This window comes from Aotus nancymaae, unplaced genomic scaffold, assembly GCF_030222135.1.
Source record: "Aotus nancymaae isolate 86718 unplaced genomic scaffold, 86718_ANA_hifiasm-v0.15.2.pri h1tg000010l, whole genome shotgun sequence".
Classification (NCBI taxonomy): Eukaryota; Metazoa; Chordata; class Mammalia; order Primates; family Aotidae; genus Aotus; species Aotus nancymaae.
The window spans coordinates 69,441,762-69,469,293 of NW_026988421.1; the positions used below are offsets into that span (position 1 = coordinate 69,441,762).

Sequence of the window (27,532 nt, forward strand, 5' to 3'; positions counted from 1 at the left end):
CACTCCCTGCTGCAGTGTTCTTCCTTGTGGGCAATGGAAATCTGCCAGCAGGAACTGATTGCAGAAAACTCTCCAAAGCCTGCTCCAATTCCCCACCCCAGCACAGTGGGCGTGCCCTCAGGATTCCAACAGCTAAAGGCAAATTCCCGACTGGCTTGGGACTCTGGGCAAGTGACTTATTCTCTCTGTGCCTCAGTTCCCTCATCTGTAAAATGGGGAGAGTAGTGGCTGTCATCTTAGTGTTGCTGGGATGAGGACGGGATGAGATGATCCTTGCAAACTCCCCGGTACACACAAGTGGTCAACAAACGCTTTCTATGGCTACACCACAACGCATGGTTCCACAGGCCCAGGCTCAGGTTTCTGCCCCTCTCCTAACACTCATCCCACTTTCTCATGACCACACTTGTGCTCAGCAAGTGTCCAATCCCATAGGTTCACTCAGGGGTAGCTGGCTCACCAGGGATACATTTTAAACCCTGGCCTCTTCCTCCAGAACTTCAGCTCAGAGCCCTGGCAAGCCATCCCTGCAGCCCACTGGAGATGGCTGATGAGAAATCCAACAAGAGACCATGAAAGAGAAAGGCTCTTCTGACTCCTCACTCATCCTAGTCTTGGCCCAGTATCTGCCACACAACACCAACACCCAAGCTTAACAGCAAATGGATATAATCTTATCAATTTCATGCTCCACAACCTTCTATGGCTCCCTGTGGCCTAAAGTCAAAAAGTCTTACCCCAGCCTTAAAAGGGATAAGATAAACACTTATTGAGCATCTGTGCTCAGTAAGTCAAGTTATCTGCTCTATGGTGTATATGTATTATATCATTTAATAATTCCCTCTAAAGTTCATCTTATTACTTGCATCTTACAGGTGAGGAAGCTGAGGCTCCAAGGCACTAGGCAACCTACCTAAGCCTCATAGCTCAGAAGCAGAAGCAGATTTGGAAACCAGATCTGGGAGGCCACAAGGCTGGGTCCTCAGCACAGCCTCCACCTCTTCTCCAGCTCATCTCCTGCAACCCCTCCCTGACCCAGCTACTGTCCAGTCATCACGGCGCCCATGGTCACCTGGCACACCTGGCTGTGTCCTACATTACTGCACATTCTCACACTTCTGCTCCCCCTGCCTAAAATACACTTACCCATCACCTAACAGACTTCTACTCAGCCCACAAAGCTCTGCTCTCAAGTTACCTCCTTCAGGAGACGGACCTTCGCCCCCGGGACCCCTTCCATAAGAGAAAAACAATACCCTTTGGCTGAGCACAGTGTTTCACGCCTGTAATCCCAGCACTTTGGGAGGCCAAGGCAGGCAGATCACTTGAGGTCAGGAGTTCGAGACCAGTCTGGCCAATATGGTGAAAACCAATCTCTACTAAAATACAAAAATAAGCCAGGCATGGTGGTGCATGCCTATAATCCTAGCGACTTGGGAGGCTGAGGCAGGAGAATGGCTTGAACCCAGGAGGAGGAGGTTGCAGTGAGCTGAGATCACGCCACTGCACTCCAGCCTGAGCAACAGAGCGAGACTCTGTCTCAAAAAAAAAAAAAAGAAAGAAAGAAAGAAAGAAAAACAATCCCCTTCCTTGGATGTGTTTCCCAAGAGTCCACGGCAGGGTGCAACTTACCAGTCCCCAAGTCGGCTGCGCTGCCATCTGCTCCCTAATGTGGATCATCCATCCTGACTCCACCACAGCACAGTATGTTTACTTGAAGAAGTGAATGAATGATGTTCCTTCTGACTTACAGACCAAGAAACAGAGCCGTCAGAGCAGGCTTGACCTTTACAGGGACAACTGGTAAACAGCCCATCTACAGTAGCATCCTGGAGGTTACACCTGGCAAAGAGTTACCCCTTGACTGGGTGCACCTGAGCAAACCCATCTGGACTAACTCCAGTGTCAAGAAGTAGCGCATCCACACAGTGCAGCTATGGCCTCCCGGGAAAGACTGCAGCATTGCATCGGAAAGGCAGCATGCGTGACTTCTGGGGCCCATGCTGACGGGCGGGGAGGCACCTTGGGGCCTCCTCCCGCACTGCAGACGTTGGCTAGAAAGCCCACACCCCAGCCTCCTAGCACTCTCACTTCTAGGCAGAGGATGCAGCAACCAAGGGCAGAAGCACCTCCTCTTTGCTGACCTGGACAGAAGAATGCCGGGGCCCACAGTGGGCCTGAGCCAACAGCACCCTGCTCCAACAGTGGAGCAGCCTGAGGTCCCCCTGGGGAAGGGCTGGAAAGACGAGCTCTCCGTCGTGACCCACTTCTTCCTGCACACTCTTCCCAGATCTGGCCTGGCCCAGCCAGAAAGCCAACCATGAGATCCTTCTCATCTTATGACATTAGTAAGAGAAATACTCACTCTTGTGCTGGTATTAGCACATTAGACTCCCCAAGGCCACTCCCACTTTACAGAGGAGCAAAGTGGCACCCAGAGCCAAGTCCCTAAATGGAGCTCCTCTCACGCGCTGCCGCCGAGCTGCACTCACACCACAGCTCTCCCTTAGAGGAAACAGACAGGTGTGGTCTCTCTGTCTCCCTTCCAGGGCAGGCTTGGACACTGAGGAGACGCCATGCACCATTTCCCAAACACCACTGAGTAAAGGGACCCCCCTGGGGACCGGCCCACACCCAGGTTCTGATTCACTGACCTAGGGTGAGGCCCAGAGGTTTCATCTTTCAGAATCTTCCCCGGTGACTCTGAAAAAGCCAATCCAAAGACTGCACCTGGGGAACCCCAAGCATGAAACCAGGATCACTGCTGTTTCAGCCTAGCAATTTGTATGAACAGCCTTTAAAAGTCCACACCCTTCAACCCAACAGCACCACTTCCAGGAATTCATCCTGAGAAAATAAAGACATGCACAAAGCTCTGTGCATGAGGAGATGCACCACAGCATCGTGAGTACAGAAAAAATGGGAAATCTCTACATCTCCAATCAAAGGGAACTGGTGACACAAATCTATAGGGCAAGACTGTGCTCCCATTTAAAATGAGCCACTGAGTATCCCTCATTCAAAATTCCAAAATGCTCCAGAATCCAAAACTTTTAGAGCAGCAACATGGGATAGTAATACCTTTGCATTCTGATGGTTCAATGTTCATACACTTTGTTTCATGCACACAATTATTTAAAATAATATATAAAATCACCTTTAAGGTGGCAGAAGCAGCAGCTCACACCTGTAATCCCAGCACTTTGGGAGGCTGAGGCAGGTGGATCACCTGAAGTCAGGAGGTCGAGGCCAGCCTGGCCAACATAGAGAAACCCCGTCTCTACTAAAAATAGAAAAATTAGCCAGGCCTGGTGGTGGGTGCCTGTAATCCCAGCTACTCAGGAGGCTCAGGCAGGAGTATTGCTTGAACCCAGGAGGCAGGGGTTGCAGTGAGCCAAGATCATGCCATTGCACTCCAGCTGGGCAACAAGAGCAAAACTCCATCTCAAAAAAAAAAAAAGTTGCTCTAAGTCGAGTGTGGTGGTGTGCACCTGTATCCCAGCTATTCAGGAGGCTGAGGTGGGAGCATCACTTGAGTCCAGGAGTTTAAGGCTGTAGTACAAAATGATCACATCTATGAATGGCCACTGCACTTCAGCCTGGGCAACATGGCAAGACCCTCATCTCAACAAAAAGAAAAAGAAAATGTTGCTCCTGATCCTGAGCAGACTTTTGCTTTCCTGAAGGTAAAATATCCTGTCTCCCTGTCATTTTTAAAAATATTTTCATAGAGATGAGTTATCACTGTCTGGCTCAGGCTGGTCCCAAATTCCTGGGCTCAAGAGTCCTCCCACCTCAGCCTCCCAAAGTGCTGGGATTACATGCATGAGCCACCTCACCCAGCCCATCTTCCTGTGTTATATGGTATCATAAGCTCAATAAACACAAGGAACAGAGTGGTTGTTTTTCTAGACCACTCATACTTTTTCCACCATAACCAAGATGTTGACATGGGTTTTTGCAAGCACTGCTGATGCATATTTACGATGCCGTGTTTAAATCAAGTGTTGGCACACCTCTTCCCTCCACAATCACCTAGGTAACCATCCTTGTTCCTACGTTAAAAACACCCTTGTCCCTACTGTGTCAACTGTCACATGCCTCGAAGTTGTCCCTTCCCACCTGGTGACTTTAACAGCTCCATAACTGCATGGGTAACTCTTTACCATGGCCATTTCTGGGTGAACGACCTGCCTGAGGTTGCCAGCTCAGCCAAGGCTCCAGGTGCCACAGAGCTGAGTGACGAAGCACAGCCGAGGCCCTTCCCTCGATGACAGCACTAGGACAGGAAAGAGACGTGTTTCTTTCCTCTTCCCTCCCCATCTTACTTATTTCCTTTTATTCCTGTTTCTTTCCCTCACCCACAGTCAACCATTTTCTTGTGTTTATCTTTTCATGTTCTTGCAAAATGGGTATTGTTTTATATCACCAATCTACATAATAGCACTGCACCATCCATGCTCTATTTCTTGCATTTTCACTGAGCACTGTGCATTTAAATGCATCACGCTGCCTGCCACGTGTGCTTCTCGCCAGTCACTTGGAACTGCTGCGAGGGACTATGGGCTCGCACCCGCCCATTATACCCATTTGCTCTGCAGGAATGGACATCCGGCTCTACCTCCTCACCAAATACAACATTGCAGTGAACACCCTGGACCTTCTCCTTAGGACCTGCAAGAGAACCTGGGGAATTCACACCCACAAGAGGGGCTTCTGGGTCAGAGCTTTGCTGGTACCCTGCCAGAGGCTCCAGGACAGCTGCACCGGCAAGGACAAGAGTTCCTGCATCCCCACAGCCACTGCTGATAGACATCATCCAGCTTTCTAGTTCCCACCAGTCTAAGAGGTGAAACAGCATTGAGCTCAAGGTTGTGTTCCAATACGGATTCTTACCAAACCTGCCTGAACCATGCCTGCTAGGGGAATGGCAAGAAAAGCATTTGCACAGCAAGCATCTGTAAAACAGAAAAAACTGCTCATTGATAAGTCTCCACTGTGAGGCCTCACTTTCTTGAATTGTCAGGGACTGCTGAACACAAACGTCATGCACTGGCCTGCAAAATGCCATCAATCCCACCTCCTCCCACTGGCTGAGGCTCCTCCCAAGAAGGTCAACTGTGCAGAGTGGGCAGCAGTGCAAAGCTCCACTTTCTTTCTTTTTTTTTTTTTTGAGATGAAGTCTCGCTCTGTTGCCCTGGCTGGAGTGCAGTGGTGCAATCTTGGCTCATTGCAACATCCATCTCCCCAGTTCAAATGACTCTCCTGCCTCAGCCTCCTAAGTAGCTGGGAGTACAGGTGCCCACCACCACGCCCAGCTAATTTTTATGTTTTTTAGTAGAGACGGGGTTTCACCATGTTGGCCAGGTTGGCCTTAAACTCCTGACTTCAGGTGATCCTCCCACCTTGACCTCCCAGAGTAATGGGATTACAGGCATGAGCCACCACGCCCAGCCCAGAGCTCTACTTTTTTATTTGCAATCACATCATCCTACTACTGGTGACCTGATGACTATTACCTGCAGCTCACACCACACACCACTCACCATGTGATCTGACAACATTGAAGCAGTCTATACCTGTTCAGTGAGTACCAGCAAGGTCAAGTTGCTCTAAAGGTTGCTAAACACTCAATCTCTGTGCTTGCTTACTTCATCATGGACCAGGAACCAGAAGACTACAAACCAGCACTGGTCTGCAGACCACACCCTGAGAATAGGATAGTGTAGAGGGAAGCAAACCAACCAACCCTCCCTGGATGTCACAGCTGGGCTCCTGCCCCCCATGCCACTTAAACAGCTATGGGACTGGGACAATCATAACAATAAAAATAACAGGGCCAGAGCAGTGGCTCACCCCTGTAATCCCAGCACTTTGGGAGGCCAAAGCAGGCAAATTACTTGAACCCAGAAGTTCAATACCAACCTGGGCAACATAGTGAAACCCCATCTCTACAAAAAGTACAAAAACTAGCCAGGCACGGTTGCATGCACCTACAGTTGGAGCTACTCAGGACGCTAAGGTGGGACAATCACTTGAGCCTGTGAGGTGGAGGCTGCAATGAGTTGAGATCATGCCATTGCACTCCAGCTTGGGCAACAGAGTGGGACCCTGTCTCAAATACATACATAAAATAGCAGCTTATGCTTACACAGTGCTTACCATGCTCCATACACTGCTGTCAACACTTTATAAATAGTAACCTCTTTAATCTTTACAATACAAGGTCCTATTACTATCCCTATTCCATAGATGAGGAAACTAAGGCACAGAGAGAGAAAGCAACTTGACCAGGGTCACAGTAAGTGGCAGATCAAGGATTCAAACCCAGTATCTTGGCTCAGGTACAAGCTCTTAATTACTCTCCTAAACTCCTGAGTAACCTGGCCTTCCCCACCTGCTCCCTCACTTGTAAGGCCAGGTAAGAACCCCTAAAGGTTGCAGGTGAGATCAAATGAGAAAATACAAAAATAACAGACAAAGCATCCTGTGCAACACAATGCCTACCAGCTACATAGCATACAACCACCCATGTGCGTGTGGCCACAAACCTTTCACACCAGCCATGGCGGGGCGGGGGTCACAGATCCCATTGTAGAAGTGAGAACATGAGGCCTGGAAAGCAGCAGTCCCCTCAGCCTCCTCTCTCCTCAGTCATGCTCTTCTCCTCCCCAAAGAGAAGGCCACAACATAGGAGCACATCCCACACTCCCCAGAGGACGCAAGGACTCTATTTCCAAACAACCCACTGTAACTCTCAGACTTGAAACTGAGAATGCTGGCTTTTCAATCCTCCTAGCAACTCACAGAAAGCCAGTCAGACCCCTCAGGGGATCCTGGGAAGGCTATTGGGTCTACATCCCTCATCTACCCACCTGCAGCCACAGGGTCCTCCTTCACACATCACAAACCACCCATCAGTCTCCCATCCCATGCCAACCCAGCCCATTCCTCTCTCCGGCCCCAGCAGTCTCACAAGAGAACCAGCCCAGAGAGAATGACTGGAAAGACAGCAGAGTCTGGTTGGCCTGGCCTCATTTTCCCAGCACCTGCTAAGCGAATGCTCCAATCAGAAGCCCCGAATTCCAAGAGAGACCCGCCAGTCACAGAATGGATCTTCTCCCAAGTCCTCCTCTGTGCTCTCCCCTCGCCAGGCCTGCCTCCCTCCTTCCAGCTGTCTGCCTATGCCCAGCTCACTGTATACCCTCCTTCCTTAGGCACCGAAACTTCGAGCACTGTCACCTGTCCTGCACGATCTGTACTGCTAGATATCCACTGTTCAAGTTTGGGTTTTCCAAAGAGACAATAAACTCCTGGGGGGTGGGGGAGCAGAAGCCGTCTTCTTTGTCGCCCTTCTGAGAATCTGACAGATTTTTAGACACAAAAACACTTGCCATGTGCTATAAACCACAAAATGGAAGGTGAGAAGCAGGAAGTCAATAAGCTAGGCTGATTATTTTCTGGCACTTCTAAAAGCTCCACAATAGAGCAATTAAAAAGGAAAACCTTTGAAAAACAGCAGGATATGTATGTTCCAGCTAAAAGAACAAATGCAGGTTGGGATACTGTTCATGGTGGTATCTTTCTCATCTTTGCATGCTCAGCGCTTAGCCAAGCCTGGTATGGACAGTGACCAGGTACTTGCTGGAGAGATGAACAGATAAACTCTTGTCTGGAACCTGGGCTCCACCCTAAAGCTTGTGTTATCTCATGCAAGGAGAAGACGCTGTGACCAGCTCCACTGAGTTCTCATGAGAAGCCTTAAGAGGAGGGAGGTTGAGGACAAAAGATCAAGATTACATGAAATTTCACAACTTCCCACAGAAACAAGGACAGCTCTTCACTGTTTTGTTCTCTCTCCCTGGGATCACAAAATCGAGGGAAAATATGACAAGATACAGAAAGGTGGTTTGCCATTTTCTAGCAAAAATGAGTGGAAGAATACATAGGCCTATACATGTTCTCACTCACAGCCCCTAAACTCTAAACCGCCACGGGTTTAGCACTATTTTTTTCAGAAGAAGGACTCAAAACCAACACATTTTGGTTTTGCTTACTTTCCTGCTTTTTCTTGGATCCAGCTCCTACTGAGGCTGGCTACCAGGGTGGGTCCCAACTCAGTGTCCGTGGGCCCTTATCCTCTTATCTTTATAAAAGGCTTTTTCCCCTGGGACAAGAGGCCCAGTGGCCTCATTTTCCTGCCTGAACTCTGCCCTGTGACTAAACAAGAAGCAGCCATGGCAGTCAGCACCCAAAGTTTCTGCTGTGTCACAAAAAGGAGACATGGGTCTCCTGCCAGCATCAGACCTGTTCTCTGACTCAACACTCAATTTAGATCTCACGTCCTGTGTCTGCATCCAGAAAGCCCCCAGTGTGACAGATGCTCAGAACACATCTGCTGAATGAATGAACAAATGCTGTGATGAGAAGAGGTGAGGTATGCAAGGCTCAGGACACAGAAATGGTCACAGGATGGCCTGCAGTACAGACTGAACGCAGTCATTATCAAGAAACTGACAAGGACTCCAGGGCTTGCCTAGCCTCTCAACAGCTGGTGGCCCTGAGCTGGCTGCCAAACTCTCCTGGCCAAGTTTGCCCATCTGTAAAACGTAACTGTCAGTTGCAGAGGCTGATAAAAGATTATTTTCATTGATCAGGAATGAGAGGCTACAGCACAAGTCCAGAAACTAGAATGCTGTGTCACTTGCTCACCCTCACAGTAAAGGCTGGTGCCCGCAAAGACAGGCAAAGGTCAGGAAAAACCAGCCATGGCTCTGAGACTTCCACCCAGCCTGCTCCTGGCAGAGAAGTCTTGGAAGGAGCCCCAGCCTGGGAATAGACCTAGATCCTGTGTCCAGCTCTGACAATGGCAGACCATGAGATCCTGGTCAAGTCGCTTTGTGTCTTAGGATTGCTGTTTCTCATTTGTAAAATAAAGAGTTTGGGCAAGGTGGTCTCTAAGATCCCTTCCAGCCATGGCACTCTACAGTCATAGGCTGCTTAAGAAAGGTAGGCCGGGCACGGTGGCTCACACCAGTAATCCTAGCACTTTAGAAGGCCAAGGCAGGAGGATCACCTGAAGTCAGGAGTTCCAGACCAGCCTGACCAACATGATGAAACCCCGTCTCTACTAAAAACACCAAAAGTTAGCCAGGCATGGTGGTGCATGCCTGTAATCCCAGCTACTCAGAAGGCTAGGGCACAAGAATCGCTTGAACCCGGGAGGCAGAGGTTGCAGTGAACTGAGATCGCGCCACTGCACTCCATCATGAGTGACAGAGCGAGATTCTGTCTGAAGAAAAAAAAAAAAACATAAACAGGAAAAGAAATCCTGGCCAGATGAGAAGTTTACCTGGAATGAGAAGAGAAGTTACCATGAATACAGAAAAGGCCACTGTATTTTCTTTACGAATTAAAGTGGTTGATTGATTCATCGACTGATTGATTGAGATAAGGTGTTACTGTCCACCCAGGTTGGAGTGCAGTGGCTCAATCTCAGCTCATGCAACCTCTACCCACCAGGCTCAAGGGATCCTGCCACCGCAGCCTCCCAAGCAACTGGGACAACAGGTATGCTCCACCATGCCTGGCTAGTTTTTGTATTTTTTGTAGAGACAGGGTCTCCCTATGTTGCTCAAGCTGGTCTCAAACTCCTGGGCTCAAGCAATCCACCTGCCTCCCAAAGTGCTGGGATTATAGGTGTGAGCTACCACACCCAGACAGAATTAAGTGTTTTAAAGTATAACTTGTTACATTAAACTATGTAAATAGAATTAGGTTTCGTTTCCTTTGTTTTGGTATCATCTTCCCCAGTATTGGCTGGACAGATCTTTAATTTGGATAGCAGATTGGCAATAGTCAAAACAATATGCAGATTGATTTGGGAACTAGGGGGCCATCTTAGAGTCAGGGAGGTATTCAGACAAGCAAGCTGATGTAGACTCTGAGGAAGAGGTCTGAGAACTGTCTGAGAGACATGCCACACCTATAAAAATCCTGTGGGCAGGGAAAACATACCCTGGCTTGAGGAGGCCACCAGGGCAGCAGCTCTGAGTCAGAGGTGGTCATCTCTAATGACGTGGCTTTCCACATGGCAGCCCTGCGGCCCCCAGTGCAGGCTACATGTTAGCAGGAGCTTGCTTACGCATAAAAACTAATAGTTCTCTTATGCAATGGAGATGTAAGGCAAACCACTGACAACATTTTCTTAAAAAAAAAAAAAGATGGGCCAGGCGCAGTGGCTCACACCTGTAATCCCAGCACTTTGGGAGGCCAGGGCAGGTGGATCGCCTGAGGCCAGGAGTTTGAGACCACCCTGGCCAACATGGTGAAACGCTGTCTCTACTAAAAATATAAAAATTAGCCAGGCAGGAGGAGAATCACTTGAACCTGGAAGGCAGAGTTTGCAGTGAGCTGAGATTGGAACATTGAACTGCAGCCTGGGTGACGAGCAAGACTCCATCTCAAAAAAAAAAAAAACGTACAGGCTGGGTGTGGCAGCTCATACCTGTGACCCCAACACTTTGGGAGGCTGAGAAGGGAGGATTGCTTAAGGTCAGGAGTTCAAGACCAGCCCGGGCAACACAGCAAGACCCCATCTCTATGAAAAAATTTTTTTAATTAGCTGAGCACGACGGTGGGCACCTGTTGTCCTAGCTACTCAGGGAGGCTGAGGCAGGAGGATGGCCTAAGCCCAGGAGTTTGAGGTTACAGTGAGCTAAGATCATGACATTAATCATGACAGCATGGGCAACAGAGTAAGGCCCTGTCTCTTAAATTAAAAAAAAAAAAAAAAAAGGGATAATTTTTCTATCTATTTATTTATAGAGATAGGGTGGGGTCTCACTATGGTGCCCAGGCTGGAGTGCAATGGCTATTCACAGCCATGACTCAACCACTGATCAACATGGGAGTTCTCACCTGCTCCATTTCTGACCTCCTTAGGCAACTTGGTGGTCCCTCTCTACCAGGAGATCACCCTATTGCTGCCGAACCTGCCATCTGGTTGGCACAGTGCACTACGGCCCAGAATTCCTGGGCTCAAGGGATCCTCCCACCTCAGCCTCCTGAGTAGCTAGGACTACAGGAACATGCCACTACACCCATCAGAATTTTTCAAAAAAAATGTAACCACTTCTCACTGCAATTGACCTTCTCATGGGATTTTCACTCTGCTCCTCCCCACATCACTGTCCTGGGTAAAAGAGAGTGGTTTTTACTCACCACAATGTCACTATTTGTCATTTTTAAAAGCACAGTTCATCCCAAGAGGAAACCTACAGAGGAAGCAGGTGAAGACAAGAGTACCCAGTGAAAACACCATCGGCAGCCTCTGGGTCAGCTGTGACTCGCCACACCAGCTCAACTCATGCAAAGACAGGTGAGGCTTTCAGGTGGTACTTCTGTCTCCCACATGGGGAGCATCTTAAATCAAAAGCAACCAGATCAGTGGTTCTCAAACTGTGTTCTGTGGAACTGTGGAGATTCCCAGGGAACCCTGTGGAGGAGCCTCAAGAAGGCCACATGCTACAGAGGCGAGCTCCAAGCCTATTCTCCCAATCAGTGCCTCTCTCGTCTATTTTACAGATCTCGCTTTCACTTAAGAGTCCAGTTAACAAAAAGGAACTCATGGCTAAAAAATAAAAATAAAAAACTTAGGTCATAAAGGACATTTACGTTTCGTATGTGTTATTTCATTTAATTGTTTCCAACAGCCCTGAGAGGAAACCGTGGGTAAACAGTTTTAGGATTGCAAGTGGCCACCAAGAACAGTCCATTCCAGAGCTGGATAGCACCAATCATTTTTAAAAGTTCTTCCTGAAACAATCGGTCTGGGCAAGGGGAGCTGCCAGGGATTATAAAACAGACTTCAAAGACAACATCAACTAAATGCAGTGGGTGGCCCTTGCTAAAATCCTGATTTGAGTAAGCCCCCAATAAAATGACATCTTTGAGACAAGCAAAACTGAGCATCACCCAGGCAACTGGATAACATTAGGAAATTATTATTAATTCCTCATCTCTTAGAGACACAGCTTTAAGTATTTATAAGAAAAATGGCACGCTGCCTTGGATTTTGTTGAGAGAGATGGGTGATTGTTACATTATCCTCTCTGTTATTCCACATGTGTGAAAGTCTTATTCATTTTTTATGTTTTTAGAGTTGGGGTCTGGTTCTGTCTCCCAGGCTGCAGTACAGTGGTACACTCACAGCTCAGTGCAACCTGAAACTCTTAGACTCAAGCAACCTTCCCACCTCAGCCTCCCGAATAGGTGGGACTACAGGCAGTGTACCCTTGCCCAGCTAATTTTTTTTATTTTTGTAGACATGGGGTTTTGTCATGTTACCCAGGCTGGTCTTAAACTCCTGGGCTCAAGGGATCCTCCTGTCTTGATCTCCTAAAGCGCTGGGATTACAGGTGTAAGCCACCATGTCTGGCTCTTGAAGTCTTTAATAAGAAGCTTAAAAGGAAAAAAGACAGGGAAGGAGAATGGGTCTTCCTTAAACTGAACTCAATTCTACCTCCAAGTAACTTCTGGCAATCAGCCCATGTCCAGCTTTCCAGGATCAAAAAGAATCAGATCTTATCATGTGCCCTGTTCCATCTGAAAATGGACATCATCAAAGTCCCTCTAAGTATCCTTTCCTCAAAAACAAACTCTTCAAGGTCCTTTTAGAACTGAACTCCTCACAGGTCACAGCAATGTCGTCCTTAAAAATGTGGGCTCCAGGACCAAAGGATGTTCTGAGCAGCCCAGAGAAGCAAGGGCCTCCTCGTCCACTCCAGACCTCTGTCTTGGGCATCTCTTGCTTTAACTCCAAGTATAGCCCATGCCCTGGGATGCCTCCTAATTCCACGCACAGGCTGGAGTTTGCTCTCTACTCAGGGACAAGCTGCCCCCAATAGCTGCAGTGGTGGCGGCGGCAGCAGCAGCTTGCTCCTGTCTCACCTAAATCATCTCCATCCTCACCAAAGCCCTGGGAGAATACTATTAGCCCCTCTTCTACAGATGGAAAAGAGAAAGCAGGCCCAGGAGGTTTAGCGACTTGAAGTCACACAGCTTAGGATGGAAGAGCCAAGATTTAAACCCCAGTCTGAGGGGGTCCCCAAGAGTGGACTCATGACACTCCGATGTCTCTGATCCTGCAGCCTTGCTCCCTGGCTCCAAATCCACCACGAATGACCCCTATATCACTCATCCATGTCACCCTCCTCCCAGGAGTAACAACACTCTGAGAGCAGAGACCACCTTCCCCGCCTCCCAGCCCAGCACCTCCCAGGGGCTCAGCAAAGACTTGCCCAAAACTTAACCAGTCCCAGACCTGCAGCCACCACACCACCAGTATAGCTCTCCACACATCCTTCCAAGGCTCTCCCAGAAACCCCAACTGTGGCCCAAAGCCTAGTTCTCTTCACTCATTTCTAGTCTCTGGAGCAACTCAAAGAACAATGATCACAAAACCAGACTTCATTCTTGGCAAACCCCATAGGGGAAAGAGGACCAGAGAAGACACACATCTATAAAACAACGACTATGGCCCCAGAATCACTTGTGACTATTTCAGCTGGTATCAGGATTTAAAAGAATAGGAAAGTTTACTGTTTTGGTGCTCTGAATGGGAAAGCTAGAGGAAACGTAAAAAATGATGGTATACGTTGATGTTCCAGTTCCGTACGTTAATGTTTTAATTTCCCAAAAATGCATTCCTCAGAACACTGATGTCGCAAGATGCTCCATGAGAAAGGACTCTGTGGTCAAATCAATTTGGGAAACACTGTCTAATAAAGCCACTCCAGTGAAGTCCCAAAGCACAATGACTTAGCCCTCTCAAGGGGCCTGCAGAAAAGAACCTAGCACTGCGTGGATGCATTTGACCACAGAACCCTTTTAGGGCATAGCAACATTAACATCCCAGCAAACTAGCAGTTAGAAGATGTTTCTTTGAGAAATGCTGATCTAGGCCTTTTGAAAGAAAGTCCTGACAGCCTTGTTATTCCGGATGTGAGACTGAAAAACCAAACCAACCCTGCACGGGATAAGAAGAAAGTATCTACAGAGCAGAAATAATGACATACTTCAAGGCCTTTAGGGATGAAGATATAAGTACTGAAAACACAAAGAAAACGTGTGAACATTCCTTGGCTGCCAAATATGAATGCCACTGGGATTGTGTGGTTAATGTCTGGCCTCCAAAGAGTCACATATAGGACGGGCGTGGTGGATCATGCCTATAATGGATTGCTTGAGGACAGGAGTTCGAGACCAGCCTGGGCAATCTTGTCTCTACTAAAAATCAAAAAAATTAGCTGGGAATGGTGGCACACACCTGTAGTACCAACTACTCAGGAAGCTGAGGCAGGAGGATTGCTTGAGCCCAGGAGGTTAAGGCTGCAGTAAGCCATGATCATGCCACTGCACTCCAGCCCAGACAATAGAGCAAGACCCTGTGTCAAAAAAGAGTCACGGATAACTACTAAACTGTCCTAGGACTTTCCAAACCCTATCTGAAGGAAGAAGAAATAACTTTTTTTTTGAGACAGAGTTTCACTCATTGCTCAGGCTGGAGCACAATGGCGCAATGTCAGCTCACTGCAGCCTCTGCCTCCCAGGTTCAAGATTCTGTTGCCTCCATCTCCTAAGTAGCTGAGATTACAGGCATGCACCACCACACCTGGCTAATTTTTTGTATTTTTTTTAGTAGAGATGGGGGTTCGTCATGTTGGCCAGGCTGGTCTTGAACTCCTGGCCTCAGGTGATCCACCCGTCTCGGCCTCCCAAACCTATGGGATTACAGGCGTGAGCCACCACACCCAGCCAAAAATAATTTTTAGAAGAAAAAAGAATGTTGTAGCAACAGAAAAAAAAAATAATAATAATAAATAAATAAATAAAAATAAAAAAAACAGAAAAAAGAAAAGAAAATGCTACCCACCCCCATGTCAGGGTGCTATGAACAGTATGGATTTCCTTAATTAAAACTCAAAGTAAACACTATGGTAGCTTCTCAAAAAATTGAACATAGCAAGTCCACTTCTGGGTATAAACCGAAAAGAAGTGAAAGCAGGGACTCAAAGAGGTTATTTGTACACCCATAGTCATAGCAGCATTATTCACAATGGCCAAAAGGTGAAAACAACCCAGTGTGTCCATCAACAGATGAAGAAACAAATAAAATATAGAACATACAGGACTCCATGTTTGGGTCCCCTTCCACGAACACTCTCTCATGGAAGCTGCCTTTCCTCTCCTAAACTCCATCTGTCTCTCTCAAGTCCCTTCCACTCAGTGTGGAAGCTGTCTTTCCTCTCCTGGCTCTGGTCTTCCCCTCTCTGGGAACCCTCCTCACTCAGTTTGAGAGCGGCTTTTCTTTCTCTCACTCAGTGTGGGAGTTGGCTGTTTCTCTCTCCTTCTCTTTTTTCTCTCTCTGCTTTAAATAAATCACTTTCTACCAAAAATTAAAAATAAATACATATTTTATATATATATATATATATACACACACACACACGTATAGTACATACATATAATGGAATATTATTCAGCTTAAAAAACAAATTTTGACACATACTACAACATGAATGAACCTTGAGGACTTTATGCTAAGTGAAATAAGCCAGTCACAAAAAGACAAATGCTATATTGACTTCACTTATAAGATATCTAACGTAAGGGCTGGGCGCGGTGGCTCATGCCTGTAATCCCAGCACTTTGGAGGCCGAGGCAGGTGGATCACGAGGTCAAGAGATCGAGACTATCCAGGTCAACATGGTGAAACCCCATCTCTACTAAAAATACAAAAAATTAGCTGGGCATGGTGGCGCCTGCCTGTAATCTCAGCTACTCAGGAGGCTGAGGCAGAAGAATTGCCTGAACCCAGGAGGCGGAGGTTGCGGTGAGCCGTGATTGCGCCATTGCACTCCAGACTGGGTAACAAGAGCGAAACTCTGTCTCAAAAAAAAAAAAAAAAAGAGATATCTAATGTCAAATTCTTAGAAACAGACATCTTGGGAAGCCAAGGTAGCCAGATCGCTTGAACCCAGGAGTTCAAGACCAATCTGAGCAACATGGCAAGGCCCCATCTTTAACAAAAAGAATACAACAATGAGCTGGGTATGGTGGTATGTGCCTATAGTCCCTGCTACTCGGGAGGCTGAGGTGGGAGGATCAATTGAGCATGGGAGGTGGAGGCTGCAGTGAGCCATGATTATACCACTGCACACCAGCCTGAACAACGGAGCAAGACCTCGTCTCCAAAAAAAAAAAGAAAGAAACAGAAAGTATTAATATAATGGTGACTGTCAGGGCCTAGGGGGCAATGTGGAGTTATTATTCCATGGATACAGACTTTCAATTTCGCAAGATGAAAAGTTCTAGAGATGGGTGGTTTGATGTTTGCACAACAGTGTAAAAATACTTAATGCTACTAAACTTCTATACTTAAAAAGTCATTAAAATAGTAAATGTTGTATTTTTTTTCCACAATAAAAAATAGTTCAAATTGTAAATTTCATGTTCTGTGAATTATTATTGTAATTTTTGTTTAAATCCTCAAAGCAAATGGGTTATGACCCTTAGTGTGAAATGAATGTCAAGGTCAACAGTCAACTAGGAATTATCCACCAAGGGTTTAGAGGGATAGACTGCCAACATGGGACACTCCAAACATCTCTGTTTGGTTTAAAATGTTTCTGTAGGCTGGGCATGGTGGTTCACGCCTATAATCCCAGCACTTTGAGAGGCTGAGGTGGGTGGATCACCTGAGATCAGGAGTTCAAGACTAGCCTGGCCAACATCGTGAAACCCCATCTCTACTAAAAATACAAAAATTAGCCGGGTGTGGTGGCGGGTGCCTGTAATTCCAGCTACTCAGGAGGCAGAGACAGGAGAATTGCTTTAACCTGGGAGGCAGAGGTTGAAGTGAGCCAAGCTCGCGCCACTGCACTCACAGCTTGGGCGACAGAGTACTCGTCTCAAAGAAAAAAAAAGTTTCTGTAGCACTTTTCTGGAATACAGTCTCAAAAAGATCAATAGAGATACACAGTTCAGAGGTATGCAATCTATCCAAGGTAAAAGGCCAAAAAAGATCCAATTTCCCCCCAGCACAACCCCATTTAAAATTCCTTCCTGCTGAACGTACATAGCATCCCTATGCTCTACTAAAAATACAAAAATTAGCCAGGGGTGGTGGCACGCACCTGTAATCCCAGCTACTCGGGAGGCTGAGACAAAAGAAGCACCTGAACCCGGGAGGCAGAGGTTGTAGTGAACTGAGATTGCGCCACTGCACTCTAGCCTGGGTGACAGAGCAAGGCTCTGTCTCAAAAAGAAAAAGAAAGAAAAAAAAAAACTGAGACAAAATATTTATCCCACTCTGCTTACTTTTCAGGAAATGGAAACCCAACATATCAAAAACCACTCAACACTAACATTAAATCAGATTAACAGCAATCATGACGCAGAGCTGCAAGGGCCCCCAAAATTGAGTCCAACCCAATCACTCAATCTTCTTGGGCCAAATGCCCTGGGAAGTGCTCAAAACCCCACAGGAATGAGCAAGTCCCCCGTCAATGCTCAACCTCTTCTGTTTTGACTACTGAACAGGGTGGGTGGGGGAGGGGGGAAGCACCAGGAAGCTAAGAGACTCTTCCAAGGTCAAGATTTTGCAGTTAGAAGCAGATCTCCAGTTCAGGACTTTTTTTTTCTTCTTTAAAGAAAGGCTCCTTAGTATTCTTTTGAGGATACTATGTTGACATTCAAATTCTATGGGCAGAAAGAGAACGACTCTCTACTCTTAAAACAGGGGCAGTGTGGGTGCTCCACAGGGCTCCTGGCAGCCAGCCCCACACCACCAGTACCTGATGGGCAACCTTGGGAACTTCAGACATCAATGTCACACCACCTGCTTCCGTCACAGACATACCGTGGGTGGTGATATCCGTGTGTACATCTGGGACTTGCTCTAAGCCTTCCTCCTCTCCCACAGCCTCTGCAACCATGAGGTCACCACTTAGGAATCTGCACGTATATCTGAAGAGGTTCTGGATGAGGACACATCATTCACTCTACACACAGCTATTCATTCGTTCAACAAAAAGTTACTGAACACCTATCTTGTACCACTCTCTATTCTGGGCATGAGGACTATAACAGCAAATTCGGCTCAGGAAGGACAGCTCTGACACCTGCTTGGCATAGTGTATAAGGAGCTCCCACAGAACCCTCAGAAACACCAGGAGATTCCCAGTTTTCTGGTTCTAAGTCTAGCTGCCATCTACTACTGCCACTGTCACGCTATACTGCTCATCGTAACAAAATGCTCTTCCATTTTTCTTATCATGGATTGTCAAATAGCACAGTGAAGTAGTTATTGTTTTAATTACTTTGTAGAGGAGATAAGCTCAGAAGAGTTAAAAGCCTTGCTCTAAAACCTTGTAAGGTCTGATCATCACTACCTAGACCCACCGTCCCACTCCAGCAATGACCTCCTGTGCTAACTGTATTATAGCACAAAGGCAATGCTTGGAGTGGACATTCATCTGCTGTTTTACCTCCGCAACATCGCTCCTGCTTGTCTTCCTGTAGATAACTGCTCTGTTTCACTCTAAAAACCCACGTGGTACTGGAATGGGCTACCAATCACAGTATCCCATCACTTTACCCTGTGGTTCACTGTTGGGCACAGGGCCAAAGCTGAGCCAGCCTTAGTCCTCCAGCCCTGGCCACAGTGACTGGGCCTCACACAGACACATAACACTGGCCAGACCAATCAGAATCCTCCCATGAGATCTTTCTGCCTGGGCTGACTGGATAGAGCTCCCTTTCTTCTCTGGTCAGGGGCTGTCAACACAAACACAGGGAACTGAGGCCATGTTCCAGACCCGTGGGAAAAGCCCACAGCATCGATCCAAGAGGTCAAGTGTCCCAAAGGCCAGTTTCCACCACCCACCATCCATCCAAAGGTTGTGGAATAGTCTAAGTCAATACATTTCTCTTTTTCTGCCTAAGATGGTCTGGGCTAAGTTTCTGTCATTTTGCAATAAAGGTACCCTGAAATGATACATAGATAAAATCTGCCCCTCACTTAGAAACCTCTTTTCAACCATTAATTTCAAATGCTTCTTCCACTTTCTCTCAAATAACACAATTAAAACAACCAAAATTAGCCACGGAGGATAGCATGCACCTGTAATCTCAGCTACTAAGGAGGCTGAGGCAAGAGGATGCCTTCAGCCCAGGAGTCTGAGGCTGCAGTGAGCTATGGCTGCACCACTGCACTCCACTATCTCTAAAAAAAATAAGTAAATAAACAAACAAAAGAACCAAAAGAAAAACTACAACAAGCTGCTGGGCGCAGTGGCTCACTCCTGTAATCCCAGCACTTTGGGAGGCCGAGGCAGGCGGATCACCTGAGGTTGGGAGTTCGAGACCAGCCTGACCAACATGGAGAAACTCCGTCTCTACTAAAAATACAAAATTAGCTGGGCGTGGTGATGCATGCCTATAATCCCAGCTACTTGGGAGGCTGAGGTAGGATAATTGCTTTAACCCAGGAGGCAGAGGGGATGAAGAAAAGGTGGTTGGTATCCGAAGGAAGTAGAGAGAGAACAAAAGGCCCAGGCAACCTCTACTAAATAATAGATAACCCCACCTGACAATCAGCAGCCAACTGCACTAGTCCCACTGAAAAAGCCTGACAAGGTTATTCACTTGGGGGAAAAAACAAACAAACTTCCAACTCTAACTTCTGACAGTGTATAATGCCTAAATTCAAACCCCTCACTCAGCCTGGCCATCACGGTCCTCCAGATTACCTCTGCATCCCCATCTCCCTTCCACCCAGAGCCAAGGCCAATCCCCTGCCCTGCTCAGGCTGGGTAAACACACAGCTCCTGTCCACAGCTCAGCCTCTGCTGCCCACACGTCCTCCCTCCATCCCGCCATGCACTCTGAGCTTCGCTTCAACACCAAATCCCAACACTTTTGCGAAGCTCTCCTCACCTTCTCCAGCAGACGGTGCTGGCTCCATTCTCTTAAGTTTGGTGAAGCAAGTCAGCCAGCTCACTAGGAAAGTAAAGAGGAGGTACAGGAGGTGTGGGGAGTGGGAATGAGAAGGAAACATTAGGTGCTGAGCACAAGAGACGTCCAGTGGGCACTCACCGAGTTCTGCCATTTCTGCCTCCCAAGAGACACCTGGTGGAAATGACTTGAGCCCTCCACATTTGCAAGAGAGCCACTAGAGATGAATGAGAGTATCTGAGGAAAGCATGTAGCATACAGAGCTTAAAAAGAAAAAGCTTGTCTGTGCATCTGTATCAGTTGATCTGTCTCATAATGTCACTCTCATGACTGTCCCATTCCCCAAACAAGCTGGCAGGTTATGGGCTAGAATTACATCCTGTGCACCCCAGCTGCTGTGTACACCCTAGTCCCACCTAGGCCAGGCACTTCAATGCTCCCAGTGACAGAGGCAGGCAGTGTAGCACCATTAGCCCCATCTCACAGATGAAGATACTGAGGCTCACTCCAGGAGCAGGTAGTTGAGAATCCTCAAGGGAAAAAAAATGCAGGTGTTTCCCTGAATCAAAGGAAGAAACCAAAGGACTGCCTAGGGCTCCAACTGACCAAGCTAGACTCGGGTAAAACTGTGAAAAAACAAGAGACCCAACTGAGCCACTCAGAAGTAAAAAACAACTCTGTCCTCTCCCTACCACCAGTTGGAGCGAAGATGTTTACTTGTTCCCTACAGATCCATGTATCAAATCTGGGACAAAAGAAAGCTACATAATTTCAGAGTCCCCCAATGACAAGAAATGGTTCTGAAATTATAGTGGGAAGGCCTAACCAGGGAACAGGAAAAAACCACCCCTAGACAAAGAATCAGGAGCACTGGGCTTGGCCTCTCCGGCACCTTTCTGCCCTGCAGCTTCTTCCTCACAGACAGGGCCCTGGAACTGAGTGACATGAACATGATAAGACACCACTCATCTCCCTGGGTTGCCACGGAATCAATGATATGAAGACACAAAATCCTGAATGGCAATGCCCTATCAATACTGGAATAAGAACTACACCCTCAACAACAACAACAAAAACAACACTGTGTGTTTCCTAGTCACTCCACAACCCCAGGCCTGAGCGTGGTAGGTTATAAATATGTGGGGATCTAACTGATCAAATGTTGCCCCGATGGGTTGGGTTTGCTCACCTGCCCACCCACACCCAGGCACATGTCCTCCCCAGCTTCCTTGTGGTTTCAGGCCCCACGTGGTGGGCTGCTGCAGATGCAGACTCTGTCAGCACCCAAGTGCCAGTGGGGGATGGGCATTCTGGACCAGGGGCCCACACACGGTGTGGAATCCATCAAGGAAGTCCCTAGGAGGGTGATGGCATCACCTCCAACATAGAGAGATGGTGACAAAGCAGATACCCCTTGATGCTAAGGATCCTGGGGATCCAGCTGGTTCCTCTCTTAGGCTCCACAAGGGCCTCGAACTGAGGGCAATTCACACACAGAGCTGCCAGCCAGAGCACAGAGCGGAAATCACTCAGGAGTGGAAGGAGACAGGACCAAGTGCTAGGTTTCCCTGACTATGGCTCCTCAAGGAAGAAGACCTCCATTCCTTCAACCAGAGCTGTTCTCTTATGCACTGAGCTTTGACCATAAGAAACTTCCTGGCTAAAAGAAAAAAAAGCAAAAAACTGGGGACCTACAACACAGCAATTCACCCTTCACAAAGACCCCACACACAGAAGCCAGCGCAGTGGCTCATACCTATAATCCCAACACTTTGGGAGGCCGAGGCAAGCAGATAACTTGAGCTCAGGAGTTCAAGACCATCCTGGACAACATAGAGAAAACTCATCTCTACAAAATATACAAAAATTAGCCGGTGTGGTGGCATGTGCCTGTGGTCCCAGCTACTTGGGGGGCTGAGGAGGGAGGATCGCTTGAGCCCAGGAAGTGGAGGCTGCAGTGAGCCGAGATTGCACTACTGCACTCCAGCCTGGGTGACACAGTGACAACCTGTCTCAAACAAACAAAAGAAAATTCTTACTCGTAAATGGGAGTTGAACAATGAGAACACATGGACACAGGGAGGGGAACATCACACACCAGGACCTGTCAGGAATGGGGGGCTAGAGAAGAGACAACATTAAGAGAAATACCTAATGTAGATGGTGGGTTGATGGGGTACAGCAAACCACCATGACACATGTATACCTGTGTAACAAACCTGCATGTTCTGCACGTCTACCCCAGAACTTAAAGTATAATAAAAAAGAAAAAAGAAAGCCCCCAACACACCACTGTTTGCTGACACCATTTCACCCTCTCCCCCAGGGGTTCCAGGTGGCATCCTGCCATACCAAATGCTGTCCTAACTTTTTTCTTTTTTTTATTTTTTTTAAGACAGATTCTTGCTCTGTCACCCAGGCTGGAATGCAGCAGCACAATGTCAACTCACTGCAACCTCCAATTCCCAGATTCAAGCAATTTTCTTGCCTCAGCTTCCCAAGTAGCTGGGACTACAGGCACCCATCACCACACCCAACTAATTTTTGTATTTTTAGTGGAGACGGGGGTTTCACCATGTTGGCCAGGCTGGTCTCGAACTCCTGGCCTCAAGTGATCTGCCTGCCTCAGCCTCCCAAAGTGCTGGGATTACAGGCATGAGCCACTGCACCCAGCCAAATTTTGTCTAATGTATTAAATAAAATGAACTTCTCCCTGAAAATTATTTTTCTAAGGATTTCATGACCCTCTCCAAAGCCACAGAACTCTGCACTGTGGTAAAACTGGGGTCTGAAACCAATGCCCTAGGTGATAAAATCCAAACCCTAACCTCTGCCTTCTCTTAGAGGTCTAGATTAGTTCCTAGAACTTCAGCCCCAGGAGGCCTCATATTCTCCAGCAGGCATAGAAAAGGCAAGACCTAATTAATGGCAATTGATCCATCAATCAATTTACAGAAATTAAAGCGAGTGTTGATTCACATGCTTCCCAAAGCAGACTTCTCGTCTGTACTCTTAACTTCTGTGCTTCCTAGGAAAGACTTACAGAAATAGACCTTAACTTCTTCCTTCAGAGATAGATTAGATATATAGATACAATTAAAAAGAAAAAAAATTACTTTGTTGAGATCCCCTCTGTCCTTACCCTCATGGTCACATCTTCCTAGTATCTCCCAAAGCACCATCCCAGGAAAGGACTAGGTTTGCCTAGCAACTCTGACATGACCACAATTGAGGGGGTGGGGGGGAAGAACGCAGGTTTAAGGGACAGAGATGCAAGTCAGAAGCTCAAAGTGGAGACAGGAGGGCCACCAATGAAATGGCCTGCTGTGTGGCCAGGAGTTTAATCTGTAAGTTTCCTTCAGCTATAAAAAGTGAGGTTGAGATGGCCAATATAAGACAGCTGTTACCAGGAACGCTTTATAAAATCATTCCCTTAATAAGTGAGGATTTTAACAACCAAATAAATGGGTCCCATCAGCCTTTGACCTTCAAGTTGCTAAGGGCAGTTTCTCAGCACTCTCAGTTCACTTGTTTTTCTTTATTTGTTTTTACTGTACCTATCGATTCACCGTTAAAACAAGGACGTAGAAAGATGGCACTTTGTTTTCTGGCTCTGAACAAGTTAAATCAAACAATGGGTCATCATTCAAAATTCCTGGTGCCCAACACTTTCTGAGCATTTTAAACAGTCCAACCCAGAGTTTTCTCTCTGGCAAAGAATAACAGAAAGCTCACGTAGTGACAACCGTGATAAAGCAGAGAGCCTGCCGCAATAGTAGGTGCCCAATAAATGCTAGTTCTCTTCCTCCCTCAGTGCCATGTCTTATTCCTCCAGCTGCATTGTCTAAAATGCTGGCTTCCACACTCCGCAGCCAGGCCAGGACAAGCCTACCACTTGTCAGAGACTCCCGCCAGTATCCATTCTTGCCCCCAGACACACACTTACAAATCAGTCATCCTAAAGACCAAGGACACAGGGGTTCCAAAAGGCACCCCCAAGGGAACAAGCCTCCAGCCTTCCTCCTTATGCAGCGCCGTGCGCTCAGGGAGAGAACTCAGCCCCAGCAGCCACTACTAGGATTTTCCCATGGTGCAATGCAACTTCCCCAACTTTTCCGGGCCCACAGTTTCCAAAGAAACCCAGGCAGGCATTGTGCACAATCAGCCACAAGTCTGAGGGAGATTGGGCTCTGGGCAGAGGAAAGGGAGCTGGGACAGCCAGAAAATGAAAAGGCAGCGGTGGCCGTGGCACAGGATGGCAGGGACCAAAATTTAAGAGTACGGGTCCTGGCCCAGGTCCCATTCTTCCGGACGGTACCCTTGGTTAAAGGCTAGCACAGGCTCCCAAAGGACTAGCGGATGGTGAGGAGCCTCAGAAAAGGGATTGACGGACATCCTCAGAGGTGCCCCCTGCCCGCTACTGGCCCTGGTGGCCCCTGGGGACCCTGCCGCCGAGGCACCTGAGGGTGAAGGCCTTCAGTGGGGGGCATTGTTCACAGCGAACCGCGGGCCCAGAGAGGCGGGGGGTCTCAGGGTCCTCGCACCGCCGCCTCCCCAGCCAGGCTAGAGGAACGAGTCCGCCGCGGCCATCGCCAGGTGGAGCGGCGAGGTCCCCCTTGGCCAGCAGGAGGGAGAAGCAGAGGGCGCGTCCCAGAGGCGGGGGCCGGGGGTCTGCCACTCACCCGCGCCCTCGGCGGGCTGCGGCGGCCCGACGACGCCGTTCAGGTAGAGAATGGGCAGCAGGTGAGGCTGCGTCTTCTCCAGCGCCGCCCGCAGGTCCTGGAAGTGGTCCCGCTCCTTGGCCAGGAGCAGCTTGAGCAGCAGCTCCGCCTTGGCGCCTCCCGCCTCCTCGTCCAGCTGCCGCCGCTCGCCGGGGCTGAGCGCTCCCGCGGCCTCGAGCAGCCCGAGCACGGCTTCCACCTCCGTCATGGCCTGGGCCAGGCTCTGCTGACACTGGGCGAGCAGCTCCCGGCGCTGGGGCTCCATGGTGGCGGGCCGCGCCGCCCCTCCCCGCCGGACGTCCCCCGAGGCCGGCTGGCGGGTGGGAGGGCGGGAGAGCGCCTCGGCGGCAGCCCTAGCGCGCCGGGAGCCGCGAGGCGGCGGGGGCCATGGGCCGGGGCCGGGGCCGGGCCTGGGCGGGCTGGGGGCCCGGGGCGGCGGGCGGCTCTCAGCAGCGGCCGCCTCCCGGGCTCCGGAGCGCAGCCATGTTGGCTGCCGCGGCGGCGGGACTGGAAGAGGAGGAGGAGGAGACGGAGGAGGAGAAGGAGGAGGCGGAGGTGGGGACGGCGGCCGGGGCGCGCCCCGAGGCCGGGCTCCAGCCGGGCATGCTCCCCCTCCCCCTCAGCCTCCGCGCGCGCCGCCCCCCGCGAGCGAGACTACAACTCCCGGGGGAAAGTCGCCTGCACCGTGTTCCCCGGGCCCTCGACGGCTCCGGCCCGGCTCAGAGGCCGCCTCGGCCCCCGTGCGCCCCGGCCCGGCTCACCGGGGCCCCGTGGCCGCCGCCCGCTCCGCCATGGCCCCCGCCCCGCCGCCGCCGGCCCGTCCCTCCTCTCTCTCTCCCCTCCCCAGGCCGTCCATCCGGGAGGCGGCAGCGGTTGAGGAGGGGACGGGCAGAGGGGAGGGGTCCCCGGCCCCCCGCCCCCGGCCTGCCCGCTAGGCGGGGACGCGGCGCTGGCTCGTTCCGGGTCCCCCGAGGCCCAGGCGCAGCCGGGGGTGGGGGCCGCGGAGTCAGGCCGGGCACGCGGCCAGCCCACAAGCTGCTGGAGACCCCCTCATACAAATCCTGCCCCACAATCCAGTATCTCCTAATCCGAGAATTCCAAAATAAAGCCTGGAGACAAATGGGTGAGAGGGCTTCCCCTAAATTTGGACATCTCCAGATTAAGACCTCCGCCGAAAACGTGAGGCTTTCCCTCTCCAAAGAGGTCCTAAGTGGAGAATTTCCCACTAAAATCGCCTCAACTGAGACTCATCGAATAGGCTGGTCCCCACGCCAGCATTTGAGAAGAGCTGGTCCCCAGAGTCTAAAGGAGTTGGGATGTTGGCAGGAGGAAGGACGAGTCGCTGGATGAGGAAGAGAAAGGTGGGCGTCTACGGTGCAGTCCTTGGTCTTTTGGCAAGTGAGGCACTCTCCTTCTAAATGTCTCAAAGGGAGACAAATCAGCAGGCTACCTTGCTTCCTTCGATGACCTGGAAAGGTGCTGCAGTCCCACCTTAAAGCCCAAGAACGTCTTCTCTTCCACGACAGCCGTTCGTGGATACATACAGCTTACCTCCCTGACTGCAGGTCCTTCAGAACTGGAACCCGGACTGCGCCCAGTGACCCCTCAGTGCACCTCTGTAGAGTGGGAACCCAGATTGGAATGAGTTGGAATGAATGGATCTCTCTGGGGACCTGGGGTGGGAGGCGCTTTGTCTACCAACACTGCCAGTCCCAGCCACATGCTTCCTCTCTTCCCTCAAAAAGCAAGCTCTTCTTAGTCTGCTTCTTCAAGGGGAGAAGTGGTTTTAATTTATGGAAACAAACTCACTCTATAGTAGAAAGAACAAGAGTATCAGAATTTGCACTTTGGTTTTGGACTCCCTCTAAACAGCTGCACAAGGTGGAACAAAGCAATAATCCTTGCTGATCTGTTTTGTCCTCAGGAGAAATAGTGGAGGGAGAATGTATTAGATCAGAGGTTCTTAGAGCTTTGGCTTCATGAATAAGCTCAAGGATGTCAATGAAGTGACATTCTTGATCGCTTCATTGTTGACATCAATGATCTCTTTTTTGTGAGCATTTATGTATTTTTCTGGGATGGGGATCCATAGAGTTATCAAGATTTTTGAGGCCCCCACATGGACCCCAATATGGCAGAACTGAACTAGTTAAAGATACCTGCCTGCTTGGGTAATCTGAGGCTCTATGGCTAAGCAAGATTTTAGGGGAGTGGAAGGCTGGCCATTGCACAGTATCAGGGTTCCAGACAGGCTCCCTGGCTCTTCCCTCCCACTCCTGCCTCTGAGATATAGTTCCTCTTTCTGGCCACCGCTTTCCTTAAGGCAACCCCAGAACTTAAATCATCTACAAGGCAGTCACCTTTCAGGCATCTTTCACCTGGCACCTGTGTTCTTAGCTGGATTAACTAGAAAGCTAGCTGGAGGAAGGAAGGGGAAAGTGGAGGAAGGAAGGGGAAAGTGGAGGAAGGGGAAAAGAGGAAAAGTTGGAGACTAATTTGGCTTATGGTTAGAACCGTATTTTCTGGTCAGACGAAGTGGCTCATGCCTGTAATCCCAGGACTTTCAGAGGCTGAGGAGGGTGGATTGCCTGAGCTCAGGACTTGGAGATCAGCCTGGCCAACATGGTAAAACCCTGTCTCTACCAAACATACAAAAATTTAGCCAGGCATGGTGGTGCACACCTGTAATCTCAGCTACTTGGGAGACTGAGGCACAAAAATTGCTTGAACTCGGGAGGTAGAGGTTGCAGTGAACTGAGATTGCACCACTGGACTCCAGCCTGGGCAACAGA

The 27,532-nt window shown here is 49.0% G+C and overlaps 1 protein-coding gene and 1 pseudogene across 4 annotated transcripts in view; one reads left to right on the plus strand and one right to left on the minus strand.

Annotated features, from left to right (window-relative positions):
* DLG5 (discs large MAGUK scaffold protein 5) overlaps nt 1-27,532 on the minus strand; it is a 151,004-nt gene that overhangs the window by 111,328 nt on the left and 12,144 nt on the right. For 2 of the 4 annotated variants that reach the window (XM_012466286.2, XM_012466287.2), the window contains exon 1: nt 24,702-24,778. The exons of 1 other annotated variant lie outside the window; for it this stretch is intronic. Coding sequence is in view for 1 of the 3 variants with exons in the window: in XM_012466284.3 (XP_012321707.2) it covers nt 24,702-25,005 (304 nt within the window). In the remaining 2 variants the exon portion in view is untranslated. Of the gene's footprint in view, nt 1-24,701; nt 25,251-27,532 lie in introns of those variants that run through there. One more of the 4 variants, XM_012466284.3, reaches the window with a different exon arrangement.
* The window catches only part of LOC105726728 (interferon-induced transmembrane protein 2-like), a 28,356-nt pseudogene continuing 26,683 nt past the window's right edge, over nt 25,860-27,532 (plus strand).